Raw genomic sequence first — 18,969 nt, forward strand, 5'->3', positions numbered from 1 at the left:
GAATGGGTGGAATCATTCTCAATTGGTCAGGGCTGGGCTCTCCGATGTGGATTTCTTTGGTAAGTTTGGACACACGCGCCAACTCGAGAGATTTGGGGTGATCTCAAACTTCTCTTCAAGCCCTTTCCAAGTCGCAAAGGTCTATGATTTACTCCTGATAACCCTTTGCAAGGTGGATAAAGGATGGGAGCAACCCCAAAACAGGTGAGGTGTAGGAGGAGCGATTTCTCCATGCAGAATAATATTTTCATGAGGAGAAAAATATATAAATTGTAGTGCCGCACAAACGCAATAATATTTTCGTCACTGTTAACATCTGAGTTGCGGGTGGTGTCAAGAACTTACAGACTGTGAACATTCATAGAGGAAAGAAGAGCTCCTCATGCTGCTGTGCATGTAGCATGACTTTCATTTGTGCTGCCTGGGCCGCTAAGGGGGATATGTTCAAGGTATTGGCGGAGCGCGGCGTTGGCCTCCTTGGTTTAACGCCGTGCTCCTCCACTTCTGAAACGCAGGGCTGCATCATATTTACAAGAATGTGATGAAGCCTTGCATTTTCCCCTGCGATGGCGCTAAGTTCAACAACTTAGCGCCAATGCTGGCACCCTTGAACCATAGTGCAAGGGTGTCTGATTACAGGGGAGGATTATTTATGTGCAGGAAGGTGTCCCTTCCTGCACATAAACAAGCCTAAAATGCCATTCTGTCACTTTCATGTGTGATGCTTCATGCAGCACACATGAAAGTGACAAAATGGCATTTTTTTCCAAGGTTTATTTATAAACAAACCATGGCACTCAGCTTTTTCCATGTGTGCTGCACAAGGCAGCACACATGGAAAAAGCAAAAACAAGGAGAAATAATACATTTCTTCTCGTTTCGACAAGTTAAGACCAGGATTTACCTGGTCTTAATTTTGGCGCTGCCTCCTATGTACGCCACCCTTTTACATACGCGGCAGCATCAAAAGGAATGGGTGATGTGGTGGAACGCCCACCGCAACACCCACTGAATGCCCCTTTCATGCTAACCATAGCATGAAAGGGGGCCATATGTACAAGGCAGCGTTATGCCACATTAAGTGGCTTAACACTGACTTGTACATAAGACGCAGCCTCTATTGCCACCACAAACGTCGGTAAAAGTGACATTGTAGTGGTGATAGGGGCTTGTACATATGCCCCAGGTGTCTTTTCTTGCCCTAAAGTGACTGGTTGTTACATGAGTGAATAAGGTTTTCCGCAAGCTGCATGGAGCGCTGGACTTAAAGTGCCGAGTTAGGACTTTGAAATACAGCGCAAAACGAAGGATGACAAACTTGGGCTTCTTCGTTTACAAAATGAACTCCATGACTTTCTGAATAGGGCGTGGACAACCTTATAACCAACATTTCCCAAGATGGGGGTCTGTCCATAGGATTTTATTCAAGGTTCCAAATCTAAGATGAAGTAGAATCTTTGCCTGTGAGGTCAGTTCCTGTTTGAAACATATGCAAAAAATAAAAATCACAAGAGGAAGATTCGTCATAACACATTAGTTCCATTATTTTTCGTCATGCTCTTTGCCCTGCGAGCTACTGATTCTGTGCCAGATTATTGCTTCTAGCAGTTGTTTCTTCTTCTGGATTCCATGCCTTGACTATGTGCTAGACTCCTTTCTCCTTCCTAATATAAAGGGGAGTTTGTTGCATTGCTGATTTCTTCAATATGAATCTTCATGTTCAATTAGGAGCTAGAAGATGGCCAAGTAGTTTTTTCCCCTTTTGAGGGGTCTTCTCTGAACTGGAAGTCTCTAAAGGTTCTTAACCGCATGCGTGCGGCATGATTCCCCCCCGTACGCTGGATTTTGCGAAAGCGCACTTTACATGACGAGCTGGGCTCGTCATGAGCGTGCGAGGAGGCTACCTCATGACGAGCCCAGCTCGTCATGAGCGTCGAAGGGGTTAAGTAGACACCTGACACCTTTCCTGCATACTATTCTGTGCAGGATGGTCCACTGGCTACTGGTAGGAGTCACCCTTTCCTCAGGCAATCAAGAAGGGAACTCAACAGACCGTTTCAGTGTCCAATTGTTGACTATCGTGTGTCAATCATTGTCAAATATATACTCTGCTGATGCACTACTGCATACTGATAAACTTGGAAAACCTATGATGGTAGCAGTATTGCAACTATATTCTTAGAAAACTTTGTGAATTCCTACAAGGGAACCTACTGGTGCAGCTATATGGTTTACTATGTGAACTAGGCCCATATTGATGTATGGTGTAAACAAAAGGAGGCGGGGGGGAGGGGGGATTCGCAAAAATAAACCACACTGGAAATGCTTGTTCATTACTTTAAAGAAGCTACAAAAATGGCACTGTATATGCATCAACATATATTCTGTAGATTTTTGTGTGTACACCAAGCCCATCAAGACACCATTTTAACTACACCCGAGTGTATTTGGATGTTTTTCACATCCAACTGTCTCACTTACCTCTAGCATTTTGTGGAACAAACCTAAAGTGCCACACTGGGTGAGAAAACGATTAATAATGCCGGTGAATGCTCACAATGTTATACATTTGTGGGTTTTCCTAACATTCTCAGTTGCTACCCGAAACTATTCTGCGAACTCCTAGAAGTCCCCCTACACTGACCTATTACAGCAGAAGATCTACCATGCTTCATACTTGCAGATTGTTTGCAAGTGTAGTTTCTATTTAAAGGTGTAAGTGCCACACATTTTCAATCTGGAACCCAGGATACGTCGTTTATGTTTGTAAATATCAATTTTTGTGCACCTAAGTTGTGTAAATGCAGGATACCCACTAGAGATATCATAGTCAAGCTACTTTTGTTCATTGTGGTGTAAGATGCCACACTGCTCTGAGGGGCCCTCCTCACCATTGAAGGGCATTTAAAAAAGCCATTCTGTGTCCAAGAAGCCATTGCCTCTCCCACTTGTAAGTAGTTAAAAAGCAGAAATAAATGTCACAAATGTGTGCCATTGATTTCAGTAATCATTCCAGAGGTCGAGCAAACCTAAGAGTCAAAGAAAAACTGAAGTAGCTCAGGATTTATGTGAAAATGTACTCGTGGATTTATCATTTTGGATTTCAACCAGAATATCAAGTTTTATATATAATGCTACACAAAGATTATTTCCAGAATATCTACTACTACAAAATCATGAAGGTACATATATGAAGGTAAGTATAGAGTTACTTTTCCTAACTACAAATCTACATACGTTACTGATATATAGCTTCAAGTACATACATATATGTGGATTTAGGAATAGTAAATGTATACCTATCTAAATGTGCTTATCTACACAGTGCTATGGAGGTCAATATTGTGGACTTGTTTGTTTGTAGGATGATATTTATGTTGTCGATATTCTGCCATGCATCCCACATATACTTTAGTAGAAAAAAGCGTAAAATGTCTCTGGCACGTGCCGAAATCATACATTATCAGAGCAAAAATAAGTGATTACAAACCCATTTTGCAATAAATTCAATATATAATGTTCCTCATTATTTTTTACACTTTGTTTTCGATTGTATGATATACATGGCTTCCTCTTAATATGTTGTTGAAAAATGTTTTGAAAGCAATGTTAATTTGCTTAGTTTATTTTTCTTTCAGAGAAATATAGTCTTGAAAATACATCATGGCACCCCATCAACAGTGGCAGCAACCTCTTTCTTATTGATTGAATATTGATAATGTTATCGGCGTTCCAATGTTTGCCAGGCAAAAACACTTGGTAAGACTGAATATTTACTGCGAGAGATGGTTTATTCCTAAAAAGGCATGCCTTTTTGGAGCTAGGTCGGACCAATTCCTGTCATATCTGGTATGTAAGCATGGTTGCATTGGGTGGTGATTACCTGAGCAAGTGCATTGCTGACTTACCCACAGTGTAAATTGGCCTTCTGTATGGGAGAAGGCCAAAGTTGTACTGAAATACTCCACGAGCATGGAACAAGGGTAGCGAGACTCCCATTATCCTCCTAAGGTTTTCTTGGGTCCGGCGTATAAAGGAGCCCTTTGGATTCTCCACTTGATCAAAAAGTTCATTTTCTCCAAAGGAAAACACAGGGACCAGCGATGCACTGTGGACAGAAATTAATCAGCATCAGCATTGATCGTGGTTATCCACATCTATTTTATTGATGAAAAAAACTTCAACGGAGGCACCAGTAGAAATTACGTTATAAGTACAGAGAGCAGTGGGTAGATACAGGTTGCTATGGTACCTTAAAACTCTACTTGATATCCAATGCTGTAGGGAACAATTTGCCAAGAGACCAAAATATTAAGAGACTGTGCATACAACCGAGATCTTGAGCCAATTTCAGAGCTCCTGGATCATATTTAATAATTCTGTTCCAATTTAGGATAATAACCCTGTGTCGTAAGAGATAAGCAGTGTCTGGGATCTAAGAAAGGTAATAGCCAAAGCAAGACCATGATATGCAGCTACCTATGGAGTGACCAGCGTTGGCCCAGGATAACCACTGTAAGAATCAAAAAAGTTGTCCTTGCCAGAGGTGGGGTGGCCAATGTCAGTTCAGTTCAGTTTAAAGAGGCTTTATTCGAGTATTTCTCATAAAAGCACAATACATACAAAAATGTTAAAACAGTATTAAATGGTTGCCTCTTAACAGATAAAAGCAAGTACTATCCATAAAAAGCATAAATATAAATATATATACATAGGATATAAAATACAAACTGCGTCAGGTAGCGTCAAAAAACCCTCCCAATGTAAACAGTTACTTGTCTAACAATTTAACCCTAATAGACCAGGCCCACCCCATCAATTTCGCTACTGCTATGCCAGTGGCAAGCAAGAACTAGTACAAATAATTCTCAGGGCTACAATGCTACTGTTAGTACCTAAGTTTTTGCATGCAGGTTTTAACCAGATTTGCCTAGGAACGGCATAGGCTTGACAGGCGAATAAAAAGTGACCAATGGTCTGCCTTGCAATTACACAAGCGGGGCAGATAGTATTTGATGAACCCCGCCACCTGCCAGTTAGGGACCTCAACGGAAGAGCACCTATCCTCAATTGACATAAAAGCTTCCTATCCCATGGCTTTGTTATCTGGTCCCAATAAAGATCATGATCAGGAGAGATTTTAGATTCCAGATAACATCCTGTCATAGTTCTAGAGTCAGTATTTCTCCAAGCCCGCTTAGCCACATAGTCCCAATACAACTCCTTTACAGTATTTTTACTAGGGAAAAGGGCACCTGGCGGGTTATCCCAGAGGGTTTGAAGACCCAACAAACATAACAAGGATCTAAGGTCTTTTAGCCATTTGATCTTATGAAAAACATCCTCCTTGATTAACGCCAAAAAATCCTCAGCATAATGCTTAAGTTCTGGAATAATCCAGAGTCGTCTCCAATACAATATCGGGCGAAGTATTGCCAAATCAACCACTCCTTTTCTGCCCAGCTCATATCTAAGGGGGAGGAGGGGGGTACTTTTGTGAAGGCCAGTAATTGTCCTGAAGAACTTATTTTCGGACCTCTGTAAAGAATCGAGCTTCCCAAAACCCCACAACTCAGCCCCGTAAAGTGCTGAGCCCAAAGCTTTTGCCTCGTAAACCTGTAAGGCAGGAATGATTGGTTTAGTTTTTGATTTTTTGTGTTCAGCCCCTAAGGCTCCAGCTAATTGTCTATGCCTTAATGTCGCTAGATCAATATGCTGGGACCATTTAAGATCGTTGGTTATATAAATACCAAGGTAGGTAAAAGCTTTGACTACCTCTAGGGGGCGCTGGTTCATAGTCAGCCTGGAGCGGAAATTACGGTGAGGGTTAAAAACCATTAACTTGGTTTTGGCCACGTTGACCTCAAGGCCATGCTCCCCACAAAATTCCTCAAAGATGTTGAGGGCACACTGCAGGCCACTCGGAGTCTTTGATAGAATAAGAGTGTCGTCGGCGAACATTAATATTGGGACCTTAATGTCCGCCAACGAGGGGGCGTCTAAATTAGCCGACAGCATTCTTACTACTACACCATTATTGAACAAGGAAAAAAGCAGGGGGGCCATTGCACACCCCTGCCGAACTCCCCGCTCAACCGGGAAGTCTGCAGTGACCTCCCCTTGACTGCCCCACTGTATCCTGGCAAAATTCGCCTCGTGCAGCCTCATAACCAGGGTCAGCAAGTCCTCCGGTAGACCCAGCTTCCACAGCACTGACCACAGCTTAGACCTAGGAACCAGGTCGAAGGCAGCTTGCAAATCCACAAAAGCGGCATACAGGCTGCCCCCTCCCAGCACCACATTTCGCCACCGTAGCAGAGTAAAGCGGAACACCTGGTCCACCGTACTAGTGGCCTTCCGGAACCCCGCCTGGTAAGGGGATAATGCATTGTTTTCATCCACCCAGGCCATAAGCCTGTTCACCACCATCCTCCCCACCACCTTTTGGATGGTGGCTATCAAGCTTATGGGTCTATAATTACCCGGCAAACTCCGATCACCTTTCTTGTGTACCGGGATAATGATTGGACCCTTTCAGGATAACGGAACATTTGCACCCTGGGCAACAGCATTAGTCAAAAGTAGGATATATTTGCCCCAGCGTTCCTTATCATTAATGAAAAGATCCGCCGGGATCCCATCCAAACCCGGCGCTCTTCCACTTGATATTGCCCTTAGGGCCAACAACACCTCACCACGGCTAAAAAAGTTATCTTTAGAATATACTGCCTTGAAACCTTCCATCTCAGAGCCAGGGCTGCTATCAGCATATTGTGGCTTAAAATAATTGACCCAGTCCTCCTCACCAACATTATTATCTGGGCAATTGGGTAAGCCACCACACCCCCATTTAACAATGCTCCAGAAAAGTCTAGAGTCTTTGGTCCTACTTGCCTCTCTTAGTTCATTCCAGTGTCTCTCATCCCATGATTTTTTTTGCAGAGGCTATACAATCCTTATACATCCTTCTTGCACCACGGATAGTCACTAAATTTCTGCTCTTAATAGCTATTCCCAAAGTTAGCCTGGCTTTTCTACACCTCGCAGGACTGGGAAGTACCTTATTGTTTTTCCTACCCGGTTTCTGGAAATGGCATCTAATAGCACAGAAAAGATTATCATGTATAGCAGAAATTTCATGAGACCCTGGGACGACAATATTTGTTTGCTCTAGGGCTATTATCGCCTTGTCTACCTCCATATCTATATTAACCATAGACTGTTGATTAGCCAAAACATTCGGCCATTTTAGCCGTTGCATGTCATTGGTGGGTACAGGCAGGGGAACACCAACCCACTCTTTAGCGGACTTCCCTGTTGAGAGCAACCACCATTTGTGTGTAACACACAATGGGTCATGGTCACTTTCTAGCCTATGCTTTACTTCAATATCGTGGACTCCCTTCCATAGTTGGAGACTGCACAGGACATAGTCTATCCTACTCTTATTTCTACCATTATCAAAAGTGCATGCCCCCCCCTTGTCACTCATTGCTCGCCCATTTAGTGCCCTAAGGCCCCTTTCCAGGCAAATGGCATTCAAACATATAATATCCTCAGGCCAACGTTTAATTGGATCTAGATTTAGTTTGGGGACGCCCCATAGCATATCCTCATCCATCCCAACTAGATCATCACTAAAGTCCAGGGGTTCAAACGTACGGTTGAAATCTCCAGCAATAACGGTGTTAATATTCATGGAGTATGTCTCAAGTAGGGAAACCAGAGCCTCAAGAACTACTGATTTCCCCCCCATTTGAGCCCCTAGCATACACATTGTATATATCTAGGTTCCCAAATAAGCCCATACTCAATTTTATAAGTTGAATATTGTTACTACCAGTATCAACCACTTTAATAGAAAAGGGCAGGCATTGACGGACTCATATAATCAAGCCACCCTTAGGACAGCCCTTTTGACCTTTAATTGCCGGGATAGAATAATTCAAGTACCCATGGAGAAAGCAGGGTTCACAGATCCAAGTTTCCTGAAACATACACACATCAAAACAATTAACAAAATCTACCCATTCCTTAGACTCCATCTTTGGGCAGATACCTGCAATGTTCCAGGAAACCAAGCTTCCTACTCCCTCCATATCGTTTGTTACCGATTCCCTGTGAGTGCCTAGCGGGGGTGCATCAAAGTCGATATTATTATCAGTACACTCTACTAGACTAGAATTCCCCTTAGTTTGAGCCCCCCCCTTGAGATCATGTTCATAATGGGGCCTAACAGTATGCTCCAAATTACTGCCAACTTCATTATGGGCAAGTCAGTCGCATTCATTAAGCCCCGAAAGAACATTGAATCTATTTGTTATTTCTATTACTCCTCTATATCTAGAATCACCCCCTTGCCAACGACCAGATGGCATCAAATGAGGTATAGGTCGCAACCCATGTCTTCCTATAGGGTACGCTTGATTGGAAAAATTCCTCAGTGAGGGGATCCTACGGGAGGATTTACCCTGAATGCATGGTCTATAAAAGAACTCGAGGGGCACGACTTCAATACCCTGCCCCCTCTCTAATGAATGATGTTCTGTCTCCCATAGTATTCTAGCAACTGTATTCGGATTGTTAAAATGTATGACTATGCAGTCACCCTCCCTGGTCTTCCTTAAGCGACCCACCCATCCTACTCTACGAACCATGAGTATATCACTTCCTATTTCTTGACCCCCTTCTAGATTCTTTGCGAACCAGTGAGTGACCTTTGTCTTCAGTTGGTAAAACCCCTCAGTTAAACCAGCTCAAAGAGGGGGAACATAAGTCATAACCACCACTAGGGGGGTACTTTGGGGGGGGGGTAAGTTCAATATAAACTGGTTTCCTATAACTGAGTCCAAATTATTAGGAGCCAAATACCCAGGAGCAAGTTTAGTAGGTTCTAGCTGCGCTTCCTGACATGATTGAGATGCCCCCTTCAGAGCATTGGATGACTCAGAATGTAGGTTTTTATCACCTGGCTTGACTAGACTTGCATCCCTGGGTACCACTGACTTTTTTCCATTCTGCAAAGGGGATTTACAGATAGAGGGTGCCTGGTCACTTCTGACTACCTTCTGTTCTGGAGTAGCAGGTAGAGGTTTGCCCTTGTTTGCTCCAACAGTCAGTGAATGTAACATATGAGAGTTGTCCTTAGCTGCAATTTCCAGTTTGTCCAGGCTTTCAGTGACTAATCTCAACCTCTCAATAATAGGGAGTAAGAAAGATCGAAGCAGGTGTTCAACCTGCCCCACCAGTGACCCATCCCCATAAACAACTGGAGGAAGTAATGGCGAAGGAATAGGATATAGTGTATTATCAGACTCTACACCAATCCCGACACCCACTTGCTTATTCCCCTTTTTCGTAGGTTTGGACCTTTTCACTCTTTTACTTTGAGGACCACCGCCCCTTCTTTTCCTTTTGGCCGTCACTCTTTTATTTAGGGGCGGTGAGTCGACTACCACACAAACCGGAGAGCCATTGGGGGAAGATATACAGGTGGAAATTTCAACTAAGTCACCACTACCTGGCAGTGTAGGAGAGTTATTTTCCTCTAGAATGTTAGAAAGGGAATCTAACTCAATACTGGACTCGGGCAAACCCAGGTCACTTAGCCGTTGGCTCATGCGATTTTCAGGAGTAGTACAATGCTGAATTGCCCCCAGAGAGGAACGTTTCGAGAAAAACTCAGCTGATAGTCTTTTCTCAACTGCACTTATCTGGTTTTCCAATACAACAGAGACCTTGGTAAAGTAATTATCCAAAGTACCCAAAATGCTTCCAGTATTGGATTTCTCACCATCCTTGCCTCCCTTGGTTGACTGAGCCGCCATTACACCTCAGTCTAAAGTAATCTAGTGCCCACAGGGAAAGGCTTAAAGCAAAGACGAGTAAAATACACACAAAATCACCGTTATAGAAAAACCAAGGGAAATGGCCCAGCCCAGCCACAGTCGGCCTCAGACGGCCGTGGACGGCCCGCCCTTTGCCTGGGCTTAGCCCGGCTTGCCCGCGCGCGTCCCGCGATGCGCGTAATATGGGCGATCTTTTATACACCTGGAGGGGAGGCGGGAAGAGTCCCAGGTGCGCTCGATCTCTACCGCGCACTGCCGCCTGGGACTCGCAGTCCCGCACCCTCGCGAACCAGGTACTTCCAGGCAAAGTCAATAGTCAAATTATCCCAGTAAGCTCGGCAAGTCTTCAATCACAACGTTTGCACAGAGTAAAGTCCCAACAAACGGCTGCGAGCATCTCCCGCGGAGCGGGGGCCGCGAGCCGTGATAAGGAGCCGGGAGGAGGGGGGCGGGAAGAGTCCCAGGTATGCGCTCGATCTCTACCGCGCAATGCCGCCTGGGACTCACAGTCCCGCACCCTCGCAAACCAGGTACTTCCAGGCAAAGTCAATAGTCAAAATATCCCAGTAAGGTCGGCAAGTCTTCAATCACCACGTTTGCACAGAGTAAAGTCCCAACAAACGGCTGTGAGCGGCTCCCGTGGAGCGGGGGCCGCGAGCCGTGATAAGGAGCCGGGAGGAAGTGTGCGGGAAGAGTCCCAGGTGCTCTCGATCTCTACCGCGCACTGCCGCCTGGGACTCGCAGTCCCGCACCCTCGCGAACCAGGTACTTCCAGGCAAAGTCAATAGTCAAAATATCCCAGTAAGCTTGGCAAGTCTTCAATCACCACGTTTGCACAGAGTAAAGTCCCAACAAACGGCTGCGAGCCTATGGCAACAACATTCTATACTATTCAAGTCAGGAAATGTCAGGGCAGAAGACCCTACAGAGCTGTGAGGACATTCATGGCCAGCTTGAATGGTACATGGAAGAATACATGTTTCTCACTTAGGGTGTTTATTTTGTTTATTTTATCCTTGTTTGAGAAACATGACAAACCATCCTTGTGTTGTCACAAGAGAGATGTATGAGAAAAAAAATAAATGATCTTGATGTACAATTGAATGAAAAAAACCTAAGTAATCTATTACACATCACAGTGGCAAATTGTTTAAAGTGTTTTGTTGTCTAGAACATAGCAAGCAACAAAGAACATCAGTTAGGTAACAGATTTAGCACATTCCAGACTGTCCCACGTTATCAATGTTGGTTCACACTCTGTACAAAACCATTGGCTAATGGTATTGCTGCAGAGCAGAAAGGTGTATAATAAGAACAACAGGATGCACGCAAAATAAATACGAAACAATTGTAAGTCCAATTAAATCAATCATGTTTTTTAAATTTCTTCTTTATCCAATTCTTAAAGATTTTTTTTTCTTTTAGCATTACATGATTACAGCCTCAGTCAATGTGTTTCATTATATTGAACTTCTTCTGGGCATATAAATTGTACAAAGGTGTGTGTCTGCAATAGTTCTCCAGAGTCCGCCTATTGTGTTGTGTACTTGCAACACCAGAGCCTGTCAGCGTAGCACTGCTTGTATGCTTTGACTGAAAGCAGAAAGCACAGCTGAAGGAGAGGGAAAGAAGACAGGGAAGATGATGGGAGTTGGTTAAGGGTGGCACGGAAGTTTTTTTTCCACATTTGGGTAAGGGAGGAGAGGCCATCTAATGTATGGCTCCCTTATCACTCCTCTCCTCAGTCAGGGGCAGCTCTAGGCTCATGGCGGCCCTGGGCAGGGAGCGTCGGTAGGGGGCCCCGGAAGAGGGGGTCCGGACGGGGCGGAGAGCGGAGGCCAGTGAAGAGGGGGGGTCAGGCTGTTTGGAAGTGAAACAGAGCCAGAGGCCACCAAATCCCTGCCAGGGGCCGCCACACAAATATGTATCCATCCTCAGAGGATTATTAAATTAAGGATATATTTTGGCGTGGTGGCCCCTGGGATTGGGTGGCCCTGTGCAGGTGCACGGCTTGCACATGCCTAAGGCTGCCCCTGCCTCAGTATAACAGTTGAAGGTAGAAGAATGGTTTAGAGTGATAGCAGAAACAACCCAAGCTTCGCTCTCATTTACTTTATGTCACTCAGACCTCCTTGCTGAACAACATCCCCGCAATTCAGTGATACCCATTTATAATTGTATATGGTATGCATGGCTTCCAGCCAAAGCCTCTATTGTTTACACCAGATCTGGTAACTCACTGCTATGATATAACAACAATTGGTAACAAAATACGTCACCCACTGTTGCTGCATCAATGAGGTCTTTCAGGCCAGGGTGACAGGCTCCCCAAGAGCCTCTCAGACCCGCCCTGCTTGTCTGCTTTGATCTCAGGGTTCTGAGGACATCATAGACAATTTGGACTTCGCTCTCTTTGTCTATTTGAAGTCAGTCAGAAGCACTGGTGAAAAAAAACCTGTAATAAGTGTAATTCACTGTTCCCCATGGATGATTCTATGTGTTAGTAGGCGCAGTAACTTCCAATGCACCATGTCTTTGGGTTGATTTTCCACCTGTGGTGCTCAAATATCACAGTTTATCTCTTCCACTGAATTCCATTTACACAGGTCTGGGTGACTCAACTCCTCGCTCTACCCCAGTGTAACTCAATGCTAGATTAAGCATTCAGTCGAAGAAGGGCACTCTATAGCAGGCCTCATGAAGACCCATTCAGGGAAGGGGTTTCCAGTAGGGGCTTTGTGGTGATGCTTTGGAGGTAGGTATCTCTAAGGAGCACCTCACAGCTTCCTTTCCACCAGGCCGCGTGGAATTGGCCTTTGCACTACTGGACCAGATGCCAATGAGCCCGAGCTTCCTCCCACCAAGGTAGAGCGACATTACTTATTATATGTCCTCTACTGGGTCATACAACTTTGGAGAAGAGCATAGTGCCTCGCCTTTTTGTACAAAAGAGTGTATGCATCACATTAAGCAAATATATCATTACTTACTCTCTTACTGCTACTGAGGAAATATTTTCATCTGTGCTGACGAGCTGTACTTACCAAAGCTCTTTGTAAACTAAAAGTTGTCTTTTGCTGTGACTTTGATAATAAAATGTATATTTAATTGCCAGCGGTGATCAAGAATTGGTAGTGTAGACATGGAGGCAGGGTGTTGCATCTATCAGTGCATTGCAGATATGTTGTATAATTACAGTGACAGCTAGGCTTACTAGGTGTACTTGCTGGAGAAAATGGTGTTTAGGTAATAAGAAAAAGAGGGGGTGAGAAAGGTTTAAGTCCAGCACACAGCCTTCCTTCACTCACATTTTACAAGTATGCAGTTCTGTGGTACAGGTCTGCTAGGCCAAACTCTTTCGACTTGTGATCCTTTCAAGTCAAATGGCGTATCCTTTGCAGGATATACAGACCCTCACCCACAGAGGTAGCATGCTTCCTTATTGAGTTATGGTCCTCTTTGGGTGGGAGCTGCAATGCCCAATGAGACCTGCAAGGGGGCTCTTTGTCAGAGTTATTTTTTTCTGCATGGTGGTTAGGAAATTCACATGCCACAAATGACCTTTAGTCCTATGGGGGCTGTTTGAAGTAGTAGACAGGACATATAGTGAATGGAAATTAACTAAGGGCACCAATAACTAGTTTACTCTGATTGGCTGCCCCTGTTAGAATTAAAAGCAGGAGAAACATGGGGTTATAATGGTCTCAGAGTCTATCTAATGGTCATCGTGTTTCTTGCCACAAGTCCCCTAAAAAAGAGTCAGTGGCAGTTCTTCAGGATGGTAAGAACAAGAGCCTACTCTGCTTAGAAGGGCACACCAGATGTGTATTATTGGTGCCCACCAATGGTGACTCAATTGAAAATATTTAGTTCTGGGTACCCTTAGTTAATTTTGGATAAAGATTTGGGAATAATCAGCATACATTTGGGAGTGGGTTGGTAGCTGTTGGTGAGTTGCATGAGGGGGTTGGTAGCTGTTGGTGAGTTGCATGAGAGGGTTGGTAGCTGTTGGTGAGTTGCATGAGGGGGTTGGTAGCTGTTGGTGAGTTGCATGAGGGGGTTGGTAGCTGTTGGTGAGTTGCATGAGAGGGTTGGTAGCTGTTGGTGAGTTGCATGAGGGGGTTGGTAGCTGTTGGTGAGTTGCAAGAGGGGTTGGTAGCTGTTGGTGAGTCGCATGAGGGGGTTGGTCGCTGTTGACAAGTTGCATGAGGGGGAGCATATGGACATTGAATAATAATAGCGATGGCAATGAGTCTTGGAGGACATCATTCTTGACACAGTTCCAGATGGAATCAGTGGAGAAAATTCTGTCTTATTGCTTCCTGTCTGATAGGAATGACCTGAGCCATTCAAAGGCAAATGTTGACTTTCTTATCTGCTCTTTTACCTGATTCAGGATTTGATGGTTTGGTGTGTGATATGTGGCAGAAAGGTGGAGGACTACTGGACGGCTAATGCCAAGCTTTAAAATGAGATCAACGCAAACAGTTAAGAGTGCTGCCTCTGTGTCTCCTTCTGGGCTGAACCTTGAGTGCTGTTCAAAAAAGAGGCTACCATACTCCAGAAGATCTCTGTACTTGTAATATAGAGCATTATCCTGAAAGCTTTTACAGGAGAGGAGTAGTCATTGCTTGTCACAATTGAGCTGGGGCAGTTCCCTGTTGCAAGGAGGGATTGATCTAATCTGTAATCAATGGTTTCAGGGAAGTGAATGATTCCTTGATCCATCTTAACCGCTGAGGGATACACTGGGATATTTCAAGCTTTGGTATTTGCTTCTGTGTCTAGCACTTGGTTGGTGTCTAAACCAGGAAACCATAGAATTTCTTAGAGATGGTAAGGAAAATGGGATGGACTTATATAGGAGAATGAGATGAGAACATTACAGTGTTGGGGAGGCATGGATATGTGCTCGAAATTCTTGAAGAGTTTTAAATATGCGTGAACACTAATTTCGACTCTTGTGATAACCATCAGTTTGTCATTTAATTCTGTCAGCCATGGATTTAGATTTCGTTCATGCTCATTCTAGGAAGCATCCATTTTTTTTAAATACCTGACAACTTGTTGCTAAACTGCTGTCTTGCCATTTTCATAGCTGACATGCCAAAACTCCAGTGGGCGGAAGAGAGCTTATTAAGCATTTTAAGATGTTGATAACAATGAATTAAGCATTTCATCTGATGACTGTTTGAGTAACGATTTTCCATGGATGTTTTTGAATATTCGGTCGAATTCTAGGTGATTGATTTGACTGCTCTAGCGCATAGGCTTTTCAAATTTAACATGAGCTTTCCCTGAGTCGGTAAAAAAGTTAGTGGTTTGAATACAGGTGTACAGCAATGCATGGTCCGTCGTCGATAATCATGTGTTTTTTATTTGCTAATAACCAGGGGGCATATTATCAACAACAAGCGATATTTATCGCTAAATAGGCATAGCAACATATTTTTTATCGCTGCGCATCGCCGGATTTTATCGCAGAGATAACGTGCTATTAGCAACGATTATCTCTAAAGTGATAACATTTCCGGCGATAGAGGCGAAATGCATGAATATCACTGGTAATCCAGTGATATTCAGGCATTATTGCTAACAGGGCCTTAGCCTGAATATCCACCTCCCATTGGATATACAGGCTAAGAACAGGTCTGAGCAGGCGTTAGGTTTTGGAGATATTCACGCTTAGCGTGAATATTTCCATCGCTACGCCTGCATTGATCATAAGCGATAGCGATGTTAGCGACTGCTTTCAGTCGCTAACAGGTTGGGTATGCCCACTTTGCCTGTCATTCGCGATAAATATGACTGACATGCAACGCGGGTCCCAGACCGCTCGCTCGCTATCGCCTACAAGCTGTCGCTAACTGCTGTTAACGACAGCTTGCTAATAGGGCGATAAAATTATCGCGGCTTAGCGGCCGAAAACGGCCGCTATAGCAGCGATAATCTCTTATCGCCCGCCTTGGTAATATGCCCCTCGGTTTCATTCAAAGTAGAGGCCACGTTTATGGCTAGTCTTGTGTATAGGTAAATGGATGAATTGTGAGAACCCTAAAAGTTTCACTTTTTCTAGAAAATTGGTTGCTAGGTTTGTTGTTGATGTTGTATCGAACCACAGGTTAAATTGACTCATTATTAAAACATTATTAGAGAGGGACTGTAGAAAAAGGGCTAGGCTGAAGATTTCTTCTAGGAAGGAGGTATTGTCACCACTGACAATAGAGTTTATAGTCAGGATGAATGAGAAGATGATATTGATAACCTATCTGCTGAATAGAGTTTCAAAGAATGTATTTTGATAGCTGTAATTGAGTGATTTTTATTCAACAAACGGCAATCCCCTTATTTCATAGATTCGCTGTCTTTGCATATTATGTTATGGAATGGAGTTAGAATTGCGACAAGGATGGTAGCAGGATCTTTCACAGAATGGCTAGTTGGAAAATCCTGAATAATGGTGTTCTTGGCACTGACTTTCTGTGAGAAGCAGGGTTATACAATCCAGGTGTCTACAAAGCTTAGCGACTGCCTAGCTGCATTCTAGATTAGGGTGAGAGCCTGTCAGGATTCAGGGGAAACAGCAGCTGCACGGAAGCTGAAGACACTAGAGAAAGGGCCGGTGGAAGTTATAAAGGGCTGGGGCTCTAGACCGCTAACTTCAGTATACAGAAGTGTCTCATTTCATAGTTTTAGTGGAAGAGAGGTAGAGCTCTATTTAGAAAAAGGTATCGATTAGGCCTCTTCTGGCAATGTGTTGCCTAATTTCATTTGCTTTTCACTCATGTACTACTTCACACCCTGTATTGCGTTCCCTTCATATATATTATTTTCCTTCCCTTTTTGTCTCCTGCGGTTTCCCTGTTTGGTCCTCTTTTGCCTTTCCTTCTGTTGCACCGTCTTGTCTCATTTTTTGTAGAGTCTTACATATATAATGCTGCACCATCCTGGAGCCTTCCACTTGTATCGTGGCCAGCCTCATACTCGTAAGAGCACTACCCAATGCTAGAACCGGTAAGCATAGTGGGATCTGTGCTCTATTATTTGGTAACAACTACACGTAGTGGTGCCATCCCTTGAAAGAGATGAACTTTGAAGGAGTGGGGCTCCAGTCCAAGATTTCTCTCTCACTCCCTTCCCTGTTTCTGTCATGATTCCTGTGTGTGGTAACATGTCCTGCTTTGCTCATCGGCATAGCAAAAGACACACAAATGATTGACGGAATGCAGAACAAATCAAACAATTACCCCCAGTCAAGAGATCTGGGTTAAATCCATCCTTCTTTTGCTCACCAGGCCACACCAGTTTAGACCCAGCCATATGCAAATCAGTCGGGACTCTGTGCCTCATGGGAACAGTCCAGTCTGAACTGCCAAGCCAGGTCCTCCCTGGACCGGAAACAAGCAATAGGCATAGGCATGAAAGAATGGCAAGGGCTTTCGGTAGGTCTACAATTCTAGAATCTGACAGAGCCCAATATGTTCCCTAAGGAGCACTGGAAGCCCTTTCATCTTAGAGCCTACTTGTACACTGTCTTCCATAGGCACGCAACATTTTTCAATGAAAGTTGTGTTAATTTGGAACACACTATCATCCCAAATAGATCTACCTCTGATCTAACCGATCTTAAAAAAACCTGCTGATGGCACCACTTTTCTAGCTGTCCTTAACAACTATTAATGCCTACAGACCATATTGTAGTATTAGTGTGCTAAAAAAGGATATTTAGTGATTTAACCACTAAATCAGATGGATTGAGACTACCAGTGACGAAGGGGTCAAGAGATTAATGAAAGCCCTCAGATATTCCTGTACTGAACGCCAAATATATTTTGGGCATTTGTAGCAATGATTTTTCACTACATCTACAAAATTGAAAACATTTTACTTATCTTCACATTTGTTTGTACTGAATGAATTAATGGTGTAAAACACTGTCTTGACAATAATTAAATTTGATTCACAATTTAATATAAAAGAACATGGTCCAACGCACACCCTCATGTTTAGAGATATGTTATGAAAATGTTGCTGGTACTTACCCATGATGCAATGCCAGCTTCACAAATCCTTTCCTGTTTTTCAGCAGAATGGTGAAGGCTCCAGGTCTCGCATCCAGGGCCTCCTCAGCGCCACCTACTGCTATCACCACTGCATTGCCACCTTCTTTGCTTCTCAGTATATATTCTGCACTCTCTTTATCTGCTGATACAAGACCTGAACCAGAAAGGAAAAATTTAAACATGAGTAGTGCTCAATACCAACACTGAAACTTGAAATAAATAAACACTCATTTAGAGACCCTTCAGAATGCCGGGTAGGGTATGAAATATGAGCCTCTACTAATCAAATGAGAGGGAGGAGGAAATAACTGATCCTTCAGTTTCCTTATCTTAATTCAAAAAATCAAATGGGGAAGGATCACTTGTCCTGCATGAACCAGGGTATGCAGGAGATCTAACAAAGGTGTCTCCAATAAAAACCCTCATGCACGTGTTGGGAAGCATGGATAGCGGTATAACTTGGTTCTCCGATCTTCATACACGTGTGTGCATAATCATAGGGTTAGTTTCGGTATGCAGCCTCCACCAGGAGGATCTTACCCTTGGTTAAAAACAGTAGTGACCCAGTGACGTGGACAGTGTTCCAAAAAATTGTTGAAAAACACACGGATAACCGGAGATTTGAATTTTATTGGGTCTGGGTTCGGGTGAATCCCATACGGGAATGCTCAAGATCAGTGCGTTCTGTTGAAAAGGATTAGGTTTTCATGACGCACTAGCATTACTTTGAAATAAAAAAAAAAGTAATGCTAGTGCGTCCTGAAAACCTAATCCTTTTCAACAGAACGCACTGAGTCACTACTGTTTTTAACCAAGGGTAAGATCCTCCTGGTGGAGGCTGCATACCGAAACTAACCCTATGATTATGCACACACTTGTATGAAGAGCGGAGAACCAAGATATACCGCTATCCATGCTTCCCAACACGTGCATGAGGGTTTTTTTATTGGAGACACCTTTGTTAGATCTCCTGCATACCCTGGTTCATGCAGGACAAGTGATCCTTCCCCATTTGATTTTTTGTATGAAATATGAGCTCCCACCCCAATAATGGTTTC

At 43.7% G+C, this 18,969-nt stretch overlaps 1 protein-coding gene across 1 annotated transcript in view; it reads right to left on the reverse strand.

Moving 5' to 3' along the window:
* Positions 1–18,969, reverse strand: part of MOGAT2 (monoacylglycerol O-acyltransferase 2) — a 501,244-nt gene that overhangs the window by 81,577 nt on the left and 400,698 nt on the right. Inside the window, exons 4-5 of the mRNA XM_078658533.1 lie at positions 17,891–18,065; positions 3,909–4,108 (exon numbers count right to left, since the gene is read on the reverse strand). Coding sequence (XP_078514659.1) covers positions 3,909–4,108; positions 17,891–18,065 — 375 coding nt within the window. The remainder of the gene's footprint in view (positions 1–3,908; positions 4,109–17,890; positions 18,066–18,969) is intronic.

The sequence above is a fragment of the Lissotriton helveticus genome, chromosome 8 (genome assembly GCF_964261635.1).
Source record: "Lissotriton helveticus chromosome 8, aLisHel1.1, whole genome shotgun sequence".
Classification (NCBI taxonomy): Eukaryota; Metazoa; Chordata; class Amphibia; order Caudata; family Salamandridae; genus Lissotriton; species Lissotriton helveticus.